Here is a 15,603-nt window from a genome sequence, read left to right on the forward strand (position 1 = left end):
AATGCAATCAGCAAAGGTTCAGCCATTGTTTAACATGTTATAGTTCAGTGTGGCCCTGCAGACCAACATTCCAACAAATATGCAAATACAATAAAAAGATCAAGTAACTAAAGTCAGAGAGATCCTATTTTCCACTCTACTTGTATAAATCATTTACCTTTTTAAGTGACTTTGCACCTCTAAGTGTGCTGTGCAGTGCCTGTATGTGCACCACTCTCCCCATTATATTTTTTAACATGATTTCTTTTCATTAGCGCATTCTGTGTGCGTTTTAATCAGCTGCAGCACAAAACCTGCTCTACATTTTGTGGCCTAATTTTGCTACACTTTGATGTCAGCAGTTTCCCTCTCAGACTGTCGAAGCTTCACTCACCCATTCCTCCCTCTCAGAGAAGATTACTGGCAGTATCTGGCCACCACCGTGTTAAATAAGGAGGTTCAGGGTCATGGAAATTTCCCCAGTTCACCATGGATCAGTGTGGTTGAATGCCTTAGAGGGGATCCTGCTGCAGTACTGGAGAATCATCCATGTAGGGTTTTATGTTAAGATATAATAAAGACACGGGGATAATGTGATTTAAATAAGACCCGTTTTACTCCCATTTCACCTCTCTTTTCCCAAACTATCTCTTTTATTCTCATTGTCCTCGCTGACCCAAATACCCGTCCTTTCATCCAAAACATCTCATTCTCTCATCTTCCTCAACATATACTTACTCTCCTCTCCCTTTGGTGTGCAGTGCCTCTGTCATGCTCTGAGGGATTCACAGAACTGGGATACTACAACGGCACCGTGTCGCAGACGGACTCTGGTGCCCCCTGTCTGAAATGGACTGAGTTTCCAGACTATGTCATGCAGTACCCGGGCCGCGGCCTGGGTGACCACAACTACTGCAGGAACCCGGATCGCGAGTCCAACCCGTGGTGTTTCTTCCGACAGAACTCAGGAGCAATTGGCTGGGCCTACTGCGACTGCCACCAGGGTATATCCACAGACGCTCTGAACAGTTCATGCATGATTAAAAACAAGTTGACCTTTAAATGATTTCATTCCACATTTAGTGCTGTGCGCATCCCCCCCCAGCAGATTCAAATGAAACATTTGTTAGCTGTTGGTTAAGCTGTTCACAAGGTTTTCACACCAAAAAAAAGGGGAAGATACTCTTTTATGTAAAAGGTAATATCTGCAAAACAACTGCAACAATTCAAAATCCAAAGAAATTTGGTGTGTAAAGATAAAATTCTATTGATACTTGGCAGTCATGACTGATTAATGACTGAGCTGCAATAACGTGTGGACCCTTTGTGCACAAGTTCCTTAAACTGCATTATTTTAAATGTCCAAAAGGGGAATGTGACGCTGTTTTTCATTTTATTTATTTTAGTAAATATTTTCCTGATGAGTTTATATTCTCAATGCAAGTTTGAAGAGTTCTTTAAATCAGCAGGATGTTCATTTTGTAAATTGTGGCTCCAATTACAGTAAAACAGTCATAAACCGAACCCCAGTTCCTCTTGTAATGAAGAATAATTTCTAAATCTGGTTTCTGGCATGTAAAATCTAAACTTTCTATATCAGTATTACTCAATTTAAAAATAAGCCTCTGACTGGCTCAACAACCAATTTGTAAACTGATTAGAGTTCCAGGTATTTCAAATGTTACCAACATCTATGAACTTAATGTATTTAATAGAATAACTGCTTTCAAATCCATGTGATTGTGGGGCTTTTAGTATTTATTTACACTCACCTGACACTGAGGATCCCTTTTTTCCTTCACAACTGCTTCAGTTGTTTGTGGCTCAAATTCATCTAGATGTTGGAAACAATCCTCAGAGATGTTGGTACCTACTGACATGATAGCATCACATTAGTGATGTGAATCTCTTGTTCCACCACATTCCAAAGGTGCTCAGTTGGACTGAGATCTGGTGACTGTGGACTCACTCAGTCAGTTCAAGAAACCTGTTTGAGAATACCTGATCTTTGTGACTCAGCACGTTATCCTGCTGGAATGCTTTCATGTTGTTTACAAAATGTTCTCACACTAACATGTGTGTGTTGCAGCAGAAATCAAGACTCAATAGACCAGGCAATGTATTTCCAATCAAATGCAAACTGTAGCCTCTGTTTCCTGTTCTTAGCTGACAGGAAGGACACGCGGTGTTTTCTTCTTCTGCTGTAGTCCATCTGCTTCAAGGTTCTACATGCAGTATGTTCAGAGATACTCTTCTGCATACCTTGTAATGAGTAGTAGTAGGACAGAGGACGCTTCTGCTCACTACATATTTTTTCTTTTTCAGACCAGTCTCTGTAAACCTTAGAGATGGTTGTGTGGGAAAATCCAAGTAGGTCAGCAGTTCCTCAAATACCAGCCTGTCCAGTACCAACAACCATGCCACATTCAAAGTCACATTTTATCCACTTTGTGTTGCTCAGTTTTAACTTCAACAGTATCATTTTGATTAAATGCACTGAGTTGTTTCCACATGGTGTACCTAACAAAGTGTCTGTTGAGTTAATTTTATCTGATAAATGTAAATGCTTTTTAAAAAAACAAAACAAAACAGGCCACTGGTTTTGTGTCATCTTGTAAAACTGGTCTGCTGGGAAAACAAGTTTAGTTTTGTATAGCTATATATTTGCTATGAAACAACAGACAGCCACAGATGATTACGAGCTGTTGCATGTATTGGAGGGATTAGCATTTGAAGAGACAGATATTCCCCTCTGGATAAACGAGTTTAAAGGATGACTGTCGATTTTAGATACACCTGAAACCAAACTTCAAAGGAATGCTAATGTTTGTCTGCAGGATGTGTCAACAGACAAGTGCTTGATAAAGTGATGTAGAGGTGTTCAGTGCTGAATATTGAATCAAACAGTGGAGCTCTGCCAGAGATACGATCACAATCTAATAACTGAATAACAAACACCTTGATGAGCGGTTAACCTCACAGTATGTGTGATGCCTGTGAAGACGAGTTTGTACTGAACTTATTTGGGTTATTATGTCAAAATTATGTTTATTATCTACTTGTGTTGCCATTGTGAATTTTTGAGTTTTCTGATCATTAAAATTTGCGTGTTTGTGATTTTAGGTGCTACACGTCTGGTTGGCAGCTCGATCTCTGGCAGCGGGCGAGTTGAGGTTTACCTGAACGGCCAGTGGGGAGCAGTGTGCGACTCTCACTGGACAGACCGGGATGCCAGTGTGATCTGCAGACAGCTGGGTCTGGGGTAGGTCGGATGAAACATCTGCTACGAGTTACAGTGACGTGTGACTGATGTAAAAAGTTCATTCTCACCGGTGACGTTTCTATTTTCAGCGATATCGGCACAGCATTGCAGCACTCTCAGTTCGGCTCGGGCTCTGGCCTATTTCACTACGAACGTCTAGGTTGCCGGGGTGATGAGAACACCCTGAGTAAGTGCCGGAGCAGGATGTTCGTCACTGGTGACTGTAGCCATGGAAACGAAGCAGCAGTGGTGTGCGCACCACCAGAAGGTCAGTGTGACTTCCACAATGTCGTGGCAAACGCACCTGCATGTTTCGGCCCATACATAAGAGGCACAGAGCGATTCGGTTCCAATAAAATGTGTGTGAGAGCATTCAAGGTGGATGCTGCTGGATCTCATGCCATCTTTTAAACTCCTCTCAGGCAGTGGCCCTCCTCTGCGACTGGTTGGAGGTGAGGAAGACTTTGAAGGTCGTGTGGAGGTGTTTCATGCAGGAAGGTGGGGCTCTATCTGCGATGACCAGTGGGACGACAGGGACGCAGAGGTGGTGTGCAGACAGCTCGGTTTTGGGTACGTTCACACCTCCACCACAACTAGATAAGAGATGTATGGAAACATTTTGATCTTTGTCCTAGTTTAAAGGTTACGTTGTGAGCCTCAGGCCACAGAGACACCTACTGTAGTAGGAGAGCCACAAATGTACAGATGAAGAAAGCAAACACTATGCCTGTTTTAAATTGGCTTTCTATCCCCTATAAGGTCTTCTCCTTGTGCACCTCTGGACCAGGTCCAGAACTGCTGCTATTTCTAGATCACTCCCTGTATGTCCTGTTCTCACCACCTGGCAAGTTGACCCAACTTTCATGTCAAGGATCGTCACCGGCTCGATCTCTGCTCACGAATAAGAGGCCAAACAGTTTTTAGGGGATAAGTGTACTCCTAAAGTAGCAGGCAGCATATGTACTGCGGTACCTGCAGAGTCTTTTATGTCTGTCACATGTTCTCAGCATGAACCTGGTCTCATTGGTAAAGAGAACCGGGTGCCACTGGCACTGCCTAAAGATGATGAGTGCTCATGCATCCCTCAAAGTCTGTTTGCGACAGTTAGGTTAGAAGAATGAACTTGAGTAGCCCGCTGCAGGTCCCTGTGTCGGTCTGACAGTGAGCCTCCTGATTGTACAATCAAACAAAGAAGTAGATAACGGTTCAGCTGCTGGCTTGTCCTTCTATAGCCTTGCCCAGCTCTCCTCTTGTAACAGCCCGGAGACACAGCAACCCTTCCTGTGATGGGACGTATGGATACGCCAGCCTGAAGGAACTGGAGCATCTGTGCAACACTCAGAGTGTAGTATTCTGTGGCCACCACCTGCAAAACCATTCTGTCACGAACCAAGGTTCATACACACAGAGTGGGGATCAAAAAGCAGACTCAATACAAAATTCACAGGAACTATGTACAGATTTATTTCTCTAACATAAATGATCAGGAACAACCAAGGGAACGAGAATAAAACTCAAGCCGAGGACCTGAAATTCCCTGGGAAGCTGCAACAGAAAGGGGAACAATTACTTGTGTGCAGGAAGGGAGAGAGTCAAAACTAAACCAGAATTAGAATGCTGTGGCTTACAATCAGAGTCAGACCGTGGGGCTTGGATGGGAGGGTGTCCGTGGGAGAGAATCCAAGGAGGGAGAGACGGAGACTGAGGGAGTTCTCTTGCACGCAAAACATGCAGGAGATGTCTTCAATTGCCAGACGGTGACCACTAAGAGTGACTAACGGACTGGCGTGGAGCAGCCATCCGCGCTGGGTGAAATAGTTCTCCGGTAATTGGTAATTAGATGGAATACAGGTGCGATGCTGTCGACCCAACCCGAGGGCGTAGCCACTGAGTCAACACGAACACTACCTGTTCCCACGGACCATGACACATTCCCTTTTTGGGACAGTTGTTGCTGCCTCTCAAGTGCACCTGTTGTCAATTTTATTTGCACTAAAGCAGATGAAATGGATTCACAGTGGTTTATGGTTCCAAATTGGAAAGATTGATATCCCTGAAGTTTAATTAACGTTGTGTATACTGTGATGTTTGTGTGTTCCCTTAATTTTTTGAACATGGTATATAAATATGAGGTTGTGTGCTGTGTATTGAACTCCCCCAGGGTCTCTGACTGCATTTACATTACTGTAACTCTTTGATGCATCTGATGGAGAAAGAGCAAACGGCACATTGGAAATGCAGGATTTTTATTAGCCAAAGCAAATGTATCACACCACCTGCCCTAGATGCCCGATTTGGCTCCCTGTGACTTTGTCCTTAAAGTGTCGCCTTTTTGACTCAGTGGAGGAGATCCAGCACATATCCCAAGTGTGCAGGTTGTTGCAGGGCTGCTCAAGGAGACGACCTTTAGGGGGATAGCAGCCCAGTGTAAATCCGGTCCAGGTTTTTATGTGTGGAGTTGCATAACTTTTTGACTGCACCTTTTGGTTGTGCAGGTGTTTATTTGTCCCACTCTCAGTGGAAAGACTAATGGCACCACAATTACACAAGATTTACAGGTTTGCAGTGTGGCAACTGAAACTGACTGAATTGATGGGGCATTGTGGATGACACAAATATAGGGAACATTCAGCTCTGGAAATTTCACTAATCACTTTACAAACAGAAGATGCCAGTATCTTTAAAATCCCAGAAATGATCCATCCATCCATCCATTCGCTTCCGCTTATCCTTTTCAGGGTCGCGGGGGGCGCTGGAGCCTATCCCAGCTGTCATAGGGTGAGAGGCAGGGTACACCCTGGACAGGTCGCCAGTCTGTCGCAGGGCTAACACACAAGGACAGACAACCATTCGCACTCACACATTCACACCTAGTGACAATTTGGATTATCCAATTAACCTATCCCCACAAGCTGCATGTCTTTGGACGGTGGGAGGAAGCCGGAGTACCCGGAGGGAACCCACGCAAACACGGGGAGAACATGCAAACTCCACACAGAAAGACCCCGGCCTGATGGTGGAATTGAACTCAGGACCTTCTTGCTGTGCGGCAACAGTGCTAACCACCGTGCCACCGTGCTGCCCCAAAAAAGATTTAAAACTGAATTATTTATCAGATGCCGTTGAGTAAGCTGGAGATGTTCAGGATTCTCCAGCAGAGCAGATTACAGTTTGTCTCATCTTGAAAATACTTCCTCACACACAGAATGTAAACCCTACGGAGAAGAAAGTGAAGATCTTCCTCCATGTTTAACACGAGGTTGCATTTCATCTCCCGAAACACCGGGGGACATCTCACCATCTGTGTTTGTGCGTGTGAATAATAGATGTCCTGACACTGATGCACAGGTTCCCACACAGCTGTGTACAGCTGTGCGCTGATGTGTTTTGACACGCAAAACAAAACGAAGCAAACTCGATTTGTTTTTCCCCACATGGATTGTATTCGTTATTTTTTGTTTCGCTCTGCAATAGATAGAGAATACGTGTCAAACATGTAGACACTTTGCATGCTGGCACTAGCTAACACTACTCCTCCCTGTGAACAAACAGCAGAGGAAGAAAAACTCAAATCTGTGACAATAATCAATTACAAGTAAGAGTTCTGCATTTAGTACTTTAATTGGAAGTGCAAGTTTTTAAATATAATGAGGAAAATGGAGAAGTAAAAACATTAAATGTAAGTAATGAATGAAAAACACAAGGTTTTACTTTTTTTAACTGATTAAAAAAGTAAATTATTACACTAATAAATAATTCACAAATGAATTGATGATTCATATGAAAGAAAATAAGAATTCTTTTAAAAATTATATCTGAGAGGCTGTAATTACAAATGTTCAGTATACATTTACCATCCGTATTTGTATTTTATTTATACAATGTTTATTTGTAAAATTTAAACAACACATGTTAACACGAGTGCATTTAAACAGAATGCAACTATACAGTGCATATAAAACGTTTAGCCACAGCTACCTTGCAGACCATGTCCTTGGTTGGGCTTTTTAAAGACACAACATATCAATGCAAATATCAGATCAAACAGAAAACAGCAACAATGACCACACAAGCCATAATTTTGCCTGTTAATTAAAATTTTTAAGATTTGATGGCAAAGAGTTCAGAATCTGTGCGCCTTTTAAAATTTAAGAAGCTGTACTGAATAAATTTCACTGTATAAAATCATTTCTAGATAATTTCCAGCCCTTCCCTGCTTCCCGTACTCTGATTCCTCCTATTTTTTCATATTTATAAATAACAAATAATTAGTTGATGGTTTTCCTGCAACATTTTGTACAGGGTGGGCCATTTATATGGATACACCGTAATAAAATGGGAATGGTTGGTGATATTAAAGTCCTGTTTGTGGCACATTAGTATATGTGAGAGGGCAAACTCCTCAAGATGGGTGGTGACCATGGTGGCCATTTAGAAGTCGGCCATCTTGGATACAACTTTTGTTTTCTCAATAGGAAGAGGGCCATGTGACACATCAAACTTATTGGTAATGTCACAAGAAAAACAATGGTGTGCTTGGTTTCAACGTAACTTTATTCTTTCATGAGTTATTTACAAGTTTCTGACCACTTATAACATGTGTTCAATGTGCTGCCCATTGTGTTGGATTGTCAATGCAACCCTCTTCTTTAGGACTTTAATATCACCAACCATTCCCATTTTATTACGGTGTATCCATATAAATGGCCCACCCTGTAGTTTGATATGTTTTACTTTTCTTTTTAACAAACCTGCTGCATGCTATTTTTAGGTTAAACATCACTTTTAGCACAAGCAGAAGCACAAAAGGGCTTTTTATAGCAAGCTGGGATTAAGAAGACATCACAAAAAAAAAGCAGTTTATTATTTTGGATGATTTTATTTATTCAAAGAGTATCTTTAGAGTATTTTTTTGTCATAGTCGTGTTTTTCAGAGTTATATCCAGCAGACTGACAGATTTTGTGTCAATGAATCGTCCTCCTGGGAAAGCTGATCGTTTTGTGCGACACTGTGTAGCTTTATCAATGCCAAATTGTTGGGTCTAAACATGCAACCCTGCTGGAATCAGACCACGAGAGACTGCGAACAGAACACAAGATCCACTCGTACGTTTTACTTCCAAGGGGAGACTGCGCTCAGAGCTAACACAAGCACACCTGTAGCCAACTCCAAAGCTCCAGTCTCCCCTCACAGCTTTTACTCCGTTACACAACCTCTCACCGTAAAACCCCTGTGGTGTATCGTAAAACCTAAGGCACTGTGTGTGTGTGCATGCATGTGCAAGCACGTGAGTGCATGTGTATGTGTCTCTGCAGATGTGACTTCCTGCCACACAATATATGCTTACAACTGTTCAACCACATTTCCTAGTTATCCAAAGGTCATCTCCCCTCACCTGTATATGGCTTAACCCCTTTAATGGTTCGCCATATACAAGCACAGGCGAGCCCCTAAATGGCCGGGAGTAACCATCCCTTACCAGATAAGGAACCAGAAGCTTTAGATGGAATGTGCCTGCAGTTAAACACTATACCCTTCTCTACCATCCTGCATGTGGGGGAGGAGAACAGAAGAATATCTAAACATGCAGTTTAAGACAAGGTTTACAAATTTAAGCACAACAATGACAACATTTAACAATTCACCCCAACACAAATGTTGTGGGACGACAGTTTTGTACTATTCACTGTTTGGCTGCCTGACAGCATTTTATCTGATCCCTTTGTTTAAGTAAAACTGCCATCACTTTAGATGTTTGACTCTGTCAGTTAACCTGATAAATAAACTGAGGTGTTGAGGTAATTGGTTTTTAACTATTTATTAATGGCCTATTTATTCTCAGGTCCCTCTACTACCCTCTCTGCTCCTTTAGACAATATACTTATCTTATCTTAAGTAACCTTCTGGAAAAACCTGTGTGTGTGTGTTTGTGTTGTAGTGGTGTGGCGAAAGCCTGGTCCTGGGCTCACTTCGGTCAGGGTTCAGGTCCCATCCTGCTGGATGCGATGAAATGCACAGGAAACGAGCTGTTCCTGGATCAGTGTCCTCATGGCAACTGGGAGCAGCACAACTGTGACCACATGGAGGATGCTGGGGTCTCCTGCAGCCCTTATACAGGTACATGCACCCAAACACACACATACATATACACAGTCACACATAGCAATTGTACACACTGATGAGCTTAAAGCTGCTATTTATAGCCGCTGGGCTCCGAACATCAATAAATCATTACTGCATAGAGCAGCAACATCCTGTTTGTGACAAGTAGGAACAGGATTTATGTGAGCCGAGCAGTAACATATCAATACATGTGACCAAACTCCAAAAATACAGATTTTAATATTAATTTCAGATGTAGCATCTATAAAACAGAATCTTCCCTTTGAGAAAAGAGGATCTGATTTTTGCTTATAACCACAAAATGTTTCAGACGGTGTGGTGCGTCTGGTTGGAGGAGACAGTCCCTGGGAGGGCCGAGTCGAAGTGTTTCATAACGGTGACTGGGGGACGGTGTGTGACGACCACTGGACCCAGCAGCATGCAGAGGTGGTCTGCAGGCAGCTGGGTTACAGGTATGAACACAGTTTTAGTCTTTTTGCATGCAGCTTTTTTCAGTGAAAATTGCAGCTGCACTCTTTGCACCCCAAGTTTGCCATAGTTACAACTAAGAAGACTGCTGTTTGCATTTTGATCACTTTATAAGTAGATGATAAACTCTTCTCATCTCCAGGGGTCACGCTGAGGTCGTATCTGATGGGACGTTTGGCGAGGGCGTGGGCCTGATCCTCCTGGACGATGTCCAGTGCGAGGGATCTGAAACCTCGCTGCTGGATTGCCAACATGGGATCTGGGGACGGACCGACTGCTCCCACAGCGAGGACGTCGGTGTTCGCTGCAGAGGAAGGTCCGACGAGGAGACTAATGAGGTGCCGGTCATTGCACCTTCCACAGGTGAGTGATGGGGATGATTTCATGCAGTAGTTTAGGATGAATCAGCCGATTTGTTTTTTAAATTCTGAAACATTTTTAACTTTTGGGATAATTTTCCTCAGGATCCGCCCTTTACACACCTCCAATATATTCTGGTAGTGTCACATAATGCTTTTAAGTGAGAGGGAGTCAAGTAGACAAATACATTCCTGGGAAAATTTTCGCTGCTGGATCCCTGCTTTGTGTTATGAGCATCTTTTGAGGCAAACATGTTTGTCACTCAAGGTTTTCCACTTTTTATGATTCCATCACATCCTTCCTGATAGTTTCGGCAGTGTCCCACCAGGAATTGACAGATTCTGACATCTGTGAGACCTTATATTGAGGCGATGGCTGTTATTCTCTCAATAATAACTGATAAACGCTAAAAAAGCTGCAAAGAAAACATAGTCAGAAATGCATAGGAGGAATCTGCGGTACTGAACAGGCCAATCGGAGTAGTCACAGCTGTTTCAGGGGAGTTATTGCACACATACGACGCAGATTGAACGCAGAAGTTTAAACCAACTGTAAGTCATCATTTATATACAGCCTTTGTTGTGAACAACTTGAGGCTACCGCCTTGCCGAAGGACATTACAGCAGCAGCACTCACCACTTAGATTTATTTCCCCAAACTGGCAAACCTCCAGAGCTCTCCTCCTCACCCTTTAAGCCACTCATGCCCAGTGTTTGTATGGACAAAAATAAAGATCAGGTTTTAAAAATAATAACTTGAATTAAATTTACAAAGATATATTTCCTGTCTCAGAACATAATCACAATTTTAAAGAGTTTATTTTCTTTTTCATATAGTGGAAGAAATAAACCAGTTAAACCAGGAGTATCATTGCACCGCACTGCAGAGATTTGGTGGTGCTGAAATTTATTTTGCCACAAAAGGGCAAGATGTTGCTGCAGGCCGCTGCTCGCATGCTGCCTGCCTTCCTTGTTTAAACTGGTGTTTTTCTGTCCAAATGGTTTACATGTCACATGCTGACAGCTGTGAAAATAAAGCGATGTTACTGGCTCTGTTCTCCAGAGGTCCTGCTTCTCCTGTCGACACACACAGTCCATTAGAATGAGAACAGCGGCCGGATAAAGAGACACTGGATGACATTTAACACCGTCAGCGGACATACAGCTACCGTCTCTATAGATGCGCAGGCATGAATATGAATGAGCGTTGTTTTTCTTTTTTCTTTTTTTTGGTTAGGTCCCCTGGTGCGTCTTGTGGGTGGCAGCAGCAGGAAGGAAGGTCGAGTCGAAGTGTATCTCCATGGTGACTGGGGAAGTATTTGCGACTCAGGCTGGAACGATCTGAACGCAGCCGTGGTGTGCAGACAGCTTGGACACAGGTTAATGTTTGTGAGGGTGAATGAGAGATGACAGTTTTAGTGAAAACAAAAACATACCATAAAGTCACATCTTCTTGAATGTGTGTCATCCCCAGCGGTCGAGCAGTTGCAGCTGGAGGGTTTGGTCAGGGGAAAGGACCCGTCCACCTGGACCAGGTGAGGTGCACAGGGAAAGAGGAGTTCCTAGGCGAGTGTCCCTCTCTGGGCCAGAGCATCCAGGGCTGCAGACGAAGGGAGGATGCAGGGGTACGGTGTGACATCACGCCACGAGAATCAACGGCACAGATTAAGCCTGAAGAGCCGAGCTGTGGGCTGAGGAAGATGGCCGAGGAAGATGGCAAGAGGAGGAATCAGGGAGAGGAAAACATACTCAGGTAGGGGGAAAAAATCAGGTAAAACAGAATTAATGAAAATTTAAACCTGTTTTGCTTCACTTCTCAGACCATTTTCTCTAAAATATTCTCAAAAATATTCTCATTGGTGGCTTAACTGGATAGACAAATATATGTATATACACTCAACAAAAATATAAACGCAACACCTTTGTTACTGCTCCCATTCCCCATGGGATGGACGTAGAGACCTAAAATTCATTCCAGATACACAATATAACCATCCCTCCCAAACAGTGGTCACAAATCAGTCCAAATGTGTGGTAGTGGGCACATCTGCTATATTGAGATAATCCATCCCACCTCACAGGTGTGCCACATCAGGGTGCTGATCTGACATCATGAGTAGTGCACAGGTGTACCTCAGACTGCCCACAACAAAAGGCCACCCTGGAATGTGCAGTTTTGTCTCACAGCAAAATGCCACAGATGCCACAAGCAATGAGGGAGCGTGCAATTGGCATGCTGACAGCAGGAATGTCAACCAGATGTGTCGCCCGTGCATTGAATGTTCATTTCTCAACCATAAGCCGTCTCCACAGGCGTTTCAGAGAATATGGCAGCACATCCAACCGGCCTCACAACCGCAGACCTCGTGTAACCACACCAGCCCAGGACCTCCACATCCAGCAGGTTCACCTCCAAGATCGTCTGAGACCAGCCACCCAGACAGCTGCTGGAACAATTGGTTTGCACAACCAAACAATTTCTGCACAAACTGTCAGAAACCGTCTCAGGGACGCTCAACTGCATGCCCGTCGTCCTCATCGGGGTCTTGACCTGACTCCAGCTCGTCGCCGTAACAGACTTGTGTGGGCAAATGCTCACATTCGATGGCGTCTGGCACGTTGGAGAGGTGTGCGCTTCGCGGATGAATCATGGTTCACATTGTTCAGGGCAGATGGCAGCTGAGAATGTCCCAGTTCTTGCATGGCCAGCATACTCACCGGACATGTCACCCATTGAGCATGTTCGGGATGTGCTTGACCGGCGTATACGACAGCGTGTACCAGTTCCCACGAATATCCAACAACCTCGCACAGCCATTGAAGTGGAGTGGACCAACATTCCACAGGCCACAATTGACAATCTGATAGACTCCATGCGACGATGTGTTGCACTGCATGAGGCAAATGGTGGTCACACCAGATACTGACCGGTTCTGGGTCCTCAGACCCCCAATAGCGCAAAAAACTGCACATTCCAGGGTGGCCTTTTGTTGTGGGCAGTCTGAGGTACACCTGTGCACTACTCATGATGTCAGATCAGCATCCTGATGTGGCACACCTGTGAGGTGGGATGGATTATCTCAATATAGCAGATGTGCCCACTACCACACATTTGGACTGATTTGTGACCACTGTTTGGGAGGGATGGTTATATTGTGTATCTGGAATGAATTTTAGGTCTCTACGTCCATCCAATGGGGAATGAGAGCAGTAACAAAGGTGTTGCGTTTATATTTTTGTTGAGTACCTGTGGCTTTCACAGAAATAACATATACAGCACATGCAGGACTTACAGGATTAATACTATTAAAAACGGGTTTTCTAAGATTCTTAGTTTATAATAATTTGTATGCAATTTATAAAAAGTAGAAAAAAGCTGATGGCTGAGTTGATCTCTTTCTACACATCCAGTTAGTAAATTTCATATAAGACACACTATTTAAATTGCTTTTGCCTGCCTGCAAGCTGCTTTGCAACCCACCTCCACCCCGGCTCCTCTTTTCTGTGGTGTGTCTGACTTGGACCTGCTGACCTGCTGCTCCCAGAGCAGACATATGAAACGTTTGGCTAGCTGGTGAATCTTGCACAACTTTTGCTTCCGAGTTGGAAAACATCACATATTTTGTGGTTATTTTGGTTTGACTGACATTTATATGTTGAACAAAAGTTAATTTGAAATGGCAACAAGATCAAAAAGAGAAGCAGGAAGTAGTTTTGATCTGTTCGTTCTTCTTGCTCAGGACCACGTGGCCATGGCAGGTGTCTGTGTGGCTTCGGTCTCAGGAAGAAGACAGCAGTCCTCTCTGCAGTGGCACTCTGATCAGCCCCTGCTGGGCCCTGACGTCTGCATACTGTGTCACCAGGTAAATCCAAAGCAATATTAATAAATCAGTTTCTACATTGCAGTGGAACCACTCAGCGCAGTAATACACAAGTGTAAATCACCCTTAAGTTGCTTCTGTCTCTCTCCTGAAGGTTTGGCGGCGATCCGTCCCGGTACGTGGTGATAGTTGGGGGGTCCGAGCGGCGCCTCACACCGGAGCAGGTGGTGGTTCACAGGAAGTTTAAGGGTCAGAGCGGTGGACACGATCTGGCTTTGCTTAAGCTACCTAGCTCAAAGAATCACTGTCTGACCTTTGATCCCAACACCAATGCAGCATGCCTTCCTGCCACTGACACAGACTCAGGGGGAAGTACTCCATCTTCTTGTGTGGTCACGGTTACAGCTGGCTGGACGGGTCCAGGTAGGCAGTTATATAAAGATAAAGTCTGAAAATATGTTTTAGATGAAACATCTGGGTGGAGGAGATCACCAGTTTGTGAGTAGTGTGTTTCAACACAGGTGCACAAATTTGCAGAAGTACAAGAATAACCTGGAATTGTGGAATTTTTGAGGTTTACTTTGACCAGTAAGTTTTATAGAAGGTGCTGGGCTACAAATCAGAAACACTTTCATTCTGAAAATCTGTTCAGTTACATCTGCAGTAACATCTTTAATGACAGTCTAACATTCAACAAACACATATAGAACAGTGAAAATCAGCAAATCTTCACATCAGTATTTCATAGAGGACAGAATATAAATGAGAGAGCAGATGAGCTGGACTAGTGTCAGGAGCAGGATCCCAACAACATGAGGCCGGATTGCTATGAAATTACTATGGAATTTAATACAGGTTTTCCTTTTCCACTGCAAACAAATCACAATGACATCGATGAGTTCCTAACTTTTCCTCTGGCGCCACCGTGTGGTTAATATGTGCACTGTTTGATGAAACTAGCCCTCAGTGGTACATGGATTAACAGGAAACTGCATTTCATTTCATTCCCTGTGATTTGATTTTGTTTAATTAACAGTGAAAGTGCTAATTGACCAATAGGAAAATAACTGTAAATGAGACATGACTCTAAAGGTTCATTTCTATCTGTTGTCTGGTGAAGCCAGTTACAGCAGCTGCTTGAAAATGACAAAGAATTGTCTCAGTTATCACATGCAGTAGAGCTAATTCATACTGACAAAAAAATTAGCAAAATGCACATCAATCATCAGGCTACGTAACACAAAAGGCAACGAAGAAACAGAAAACATGACACACGCACATCTAAGCCCTCCCACAAGATGAATTTTAATAACTCTGGAGATCCCATCACATTTCATCGTCTTTGTTCAAATACGTGTACAACAATGGCATTTCCATCAGCTGCTTCTGTACTGTCGGGTGCTAATTAGCAAAAGTTAGGGCTTACATTAGAATACTAACAAGGTAATCTAAGCCTGCCCCCCCCCCCCCCCCCCCCCCCCCGCATAATCACGGCTTCACAGAGCTGCTGTAATCTTTCTAAAAATGCTCTAATTTGCAGACTTTTTTCAAAGCAGAAATATAAATGTTGGATAAAGCCATATTCAAAAT

General features: G+C 43.5%; 1 protein-coding gene across 1 annotated transcript in view; it reads left to right on the forward strand.

Moving 5' to 3' along the window:
• LOC113028218 (neurotrypsin-like) overlaps positions 1-15,603 on the forward strand; it is a 33,308-nt gene that overhangs the window by 15,904 nt on the left and 1,801 nt on the right. The window contains exons 3-13 of the mRNA XM_026178302.2: positions 741-983; positions 3,103-3,241; positions 3,331-3,509; positions 3,664-3,811; positions 9,181-9,359; positions 9,676-9,817; positions 9,976-10,196; positions 11,430-11,571; positions 11,667-11,945; positions 13,933-14,055; positions 14,168-14,436. Of these exons, the coding sequence (XP_026034087.2) occupies positions 741-983; positions 3,103-3,241; positions 3,331-3,509; positions 3,664-3,811; positions 9,181-9,359; positions 9,676-9,817; positions 9,976-10,196; positions 11,430-11,571; positions 11,667-11,945; positions 13,933-14,055; positions 14,168-14,436 (2,064 nt within the window). The remainder of the gene's footprint in view (positions 1-740; positions 984-3,102; positions 3,242-3,330; positions 3,510-3,663; positions 3,812-9,180; positions 9,360-9,675; positions 9,818-9,975; positions 10,197-11,429; positions 11,572-11,666; positions 11,946-13,932; positions 14,056-14,167; positions 14,437-15,603) is intronic.

This window comes from Astatotilapia calliptera, chromosome 8, assembly GCF_964374335.1.
Source record: "Astatotilapia calliptera chromosome 8, fAstCal68.1, whole genome shotgun sequence".
Classification (NCBI taxonomy): domain Eukaryota; kingdom Metazoa; phylum Chordata; class Actinopteri; order Cichliformes; family Cichlidae; genus Astatotilapia; species Astatotilapia calliptera.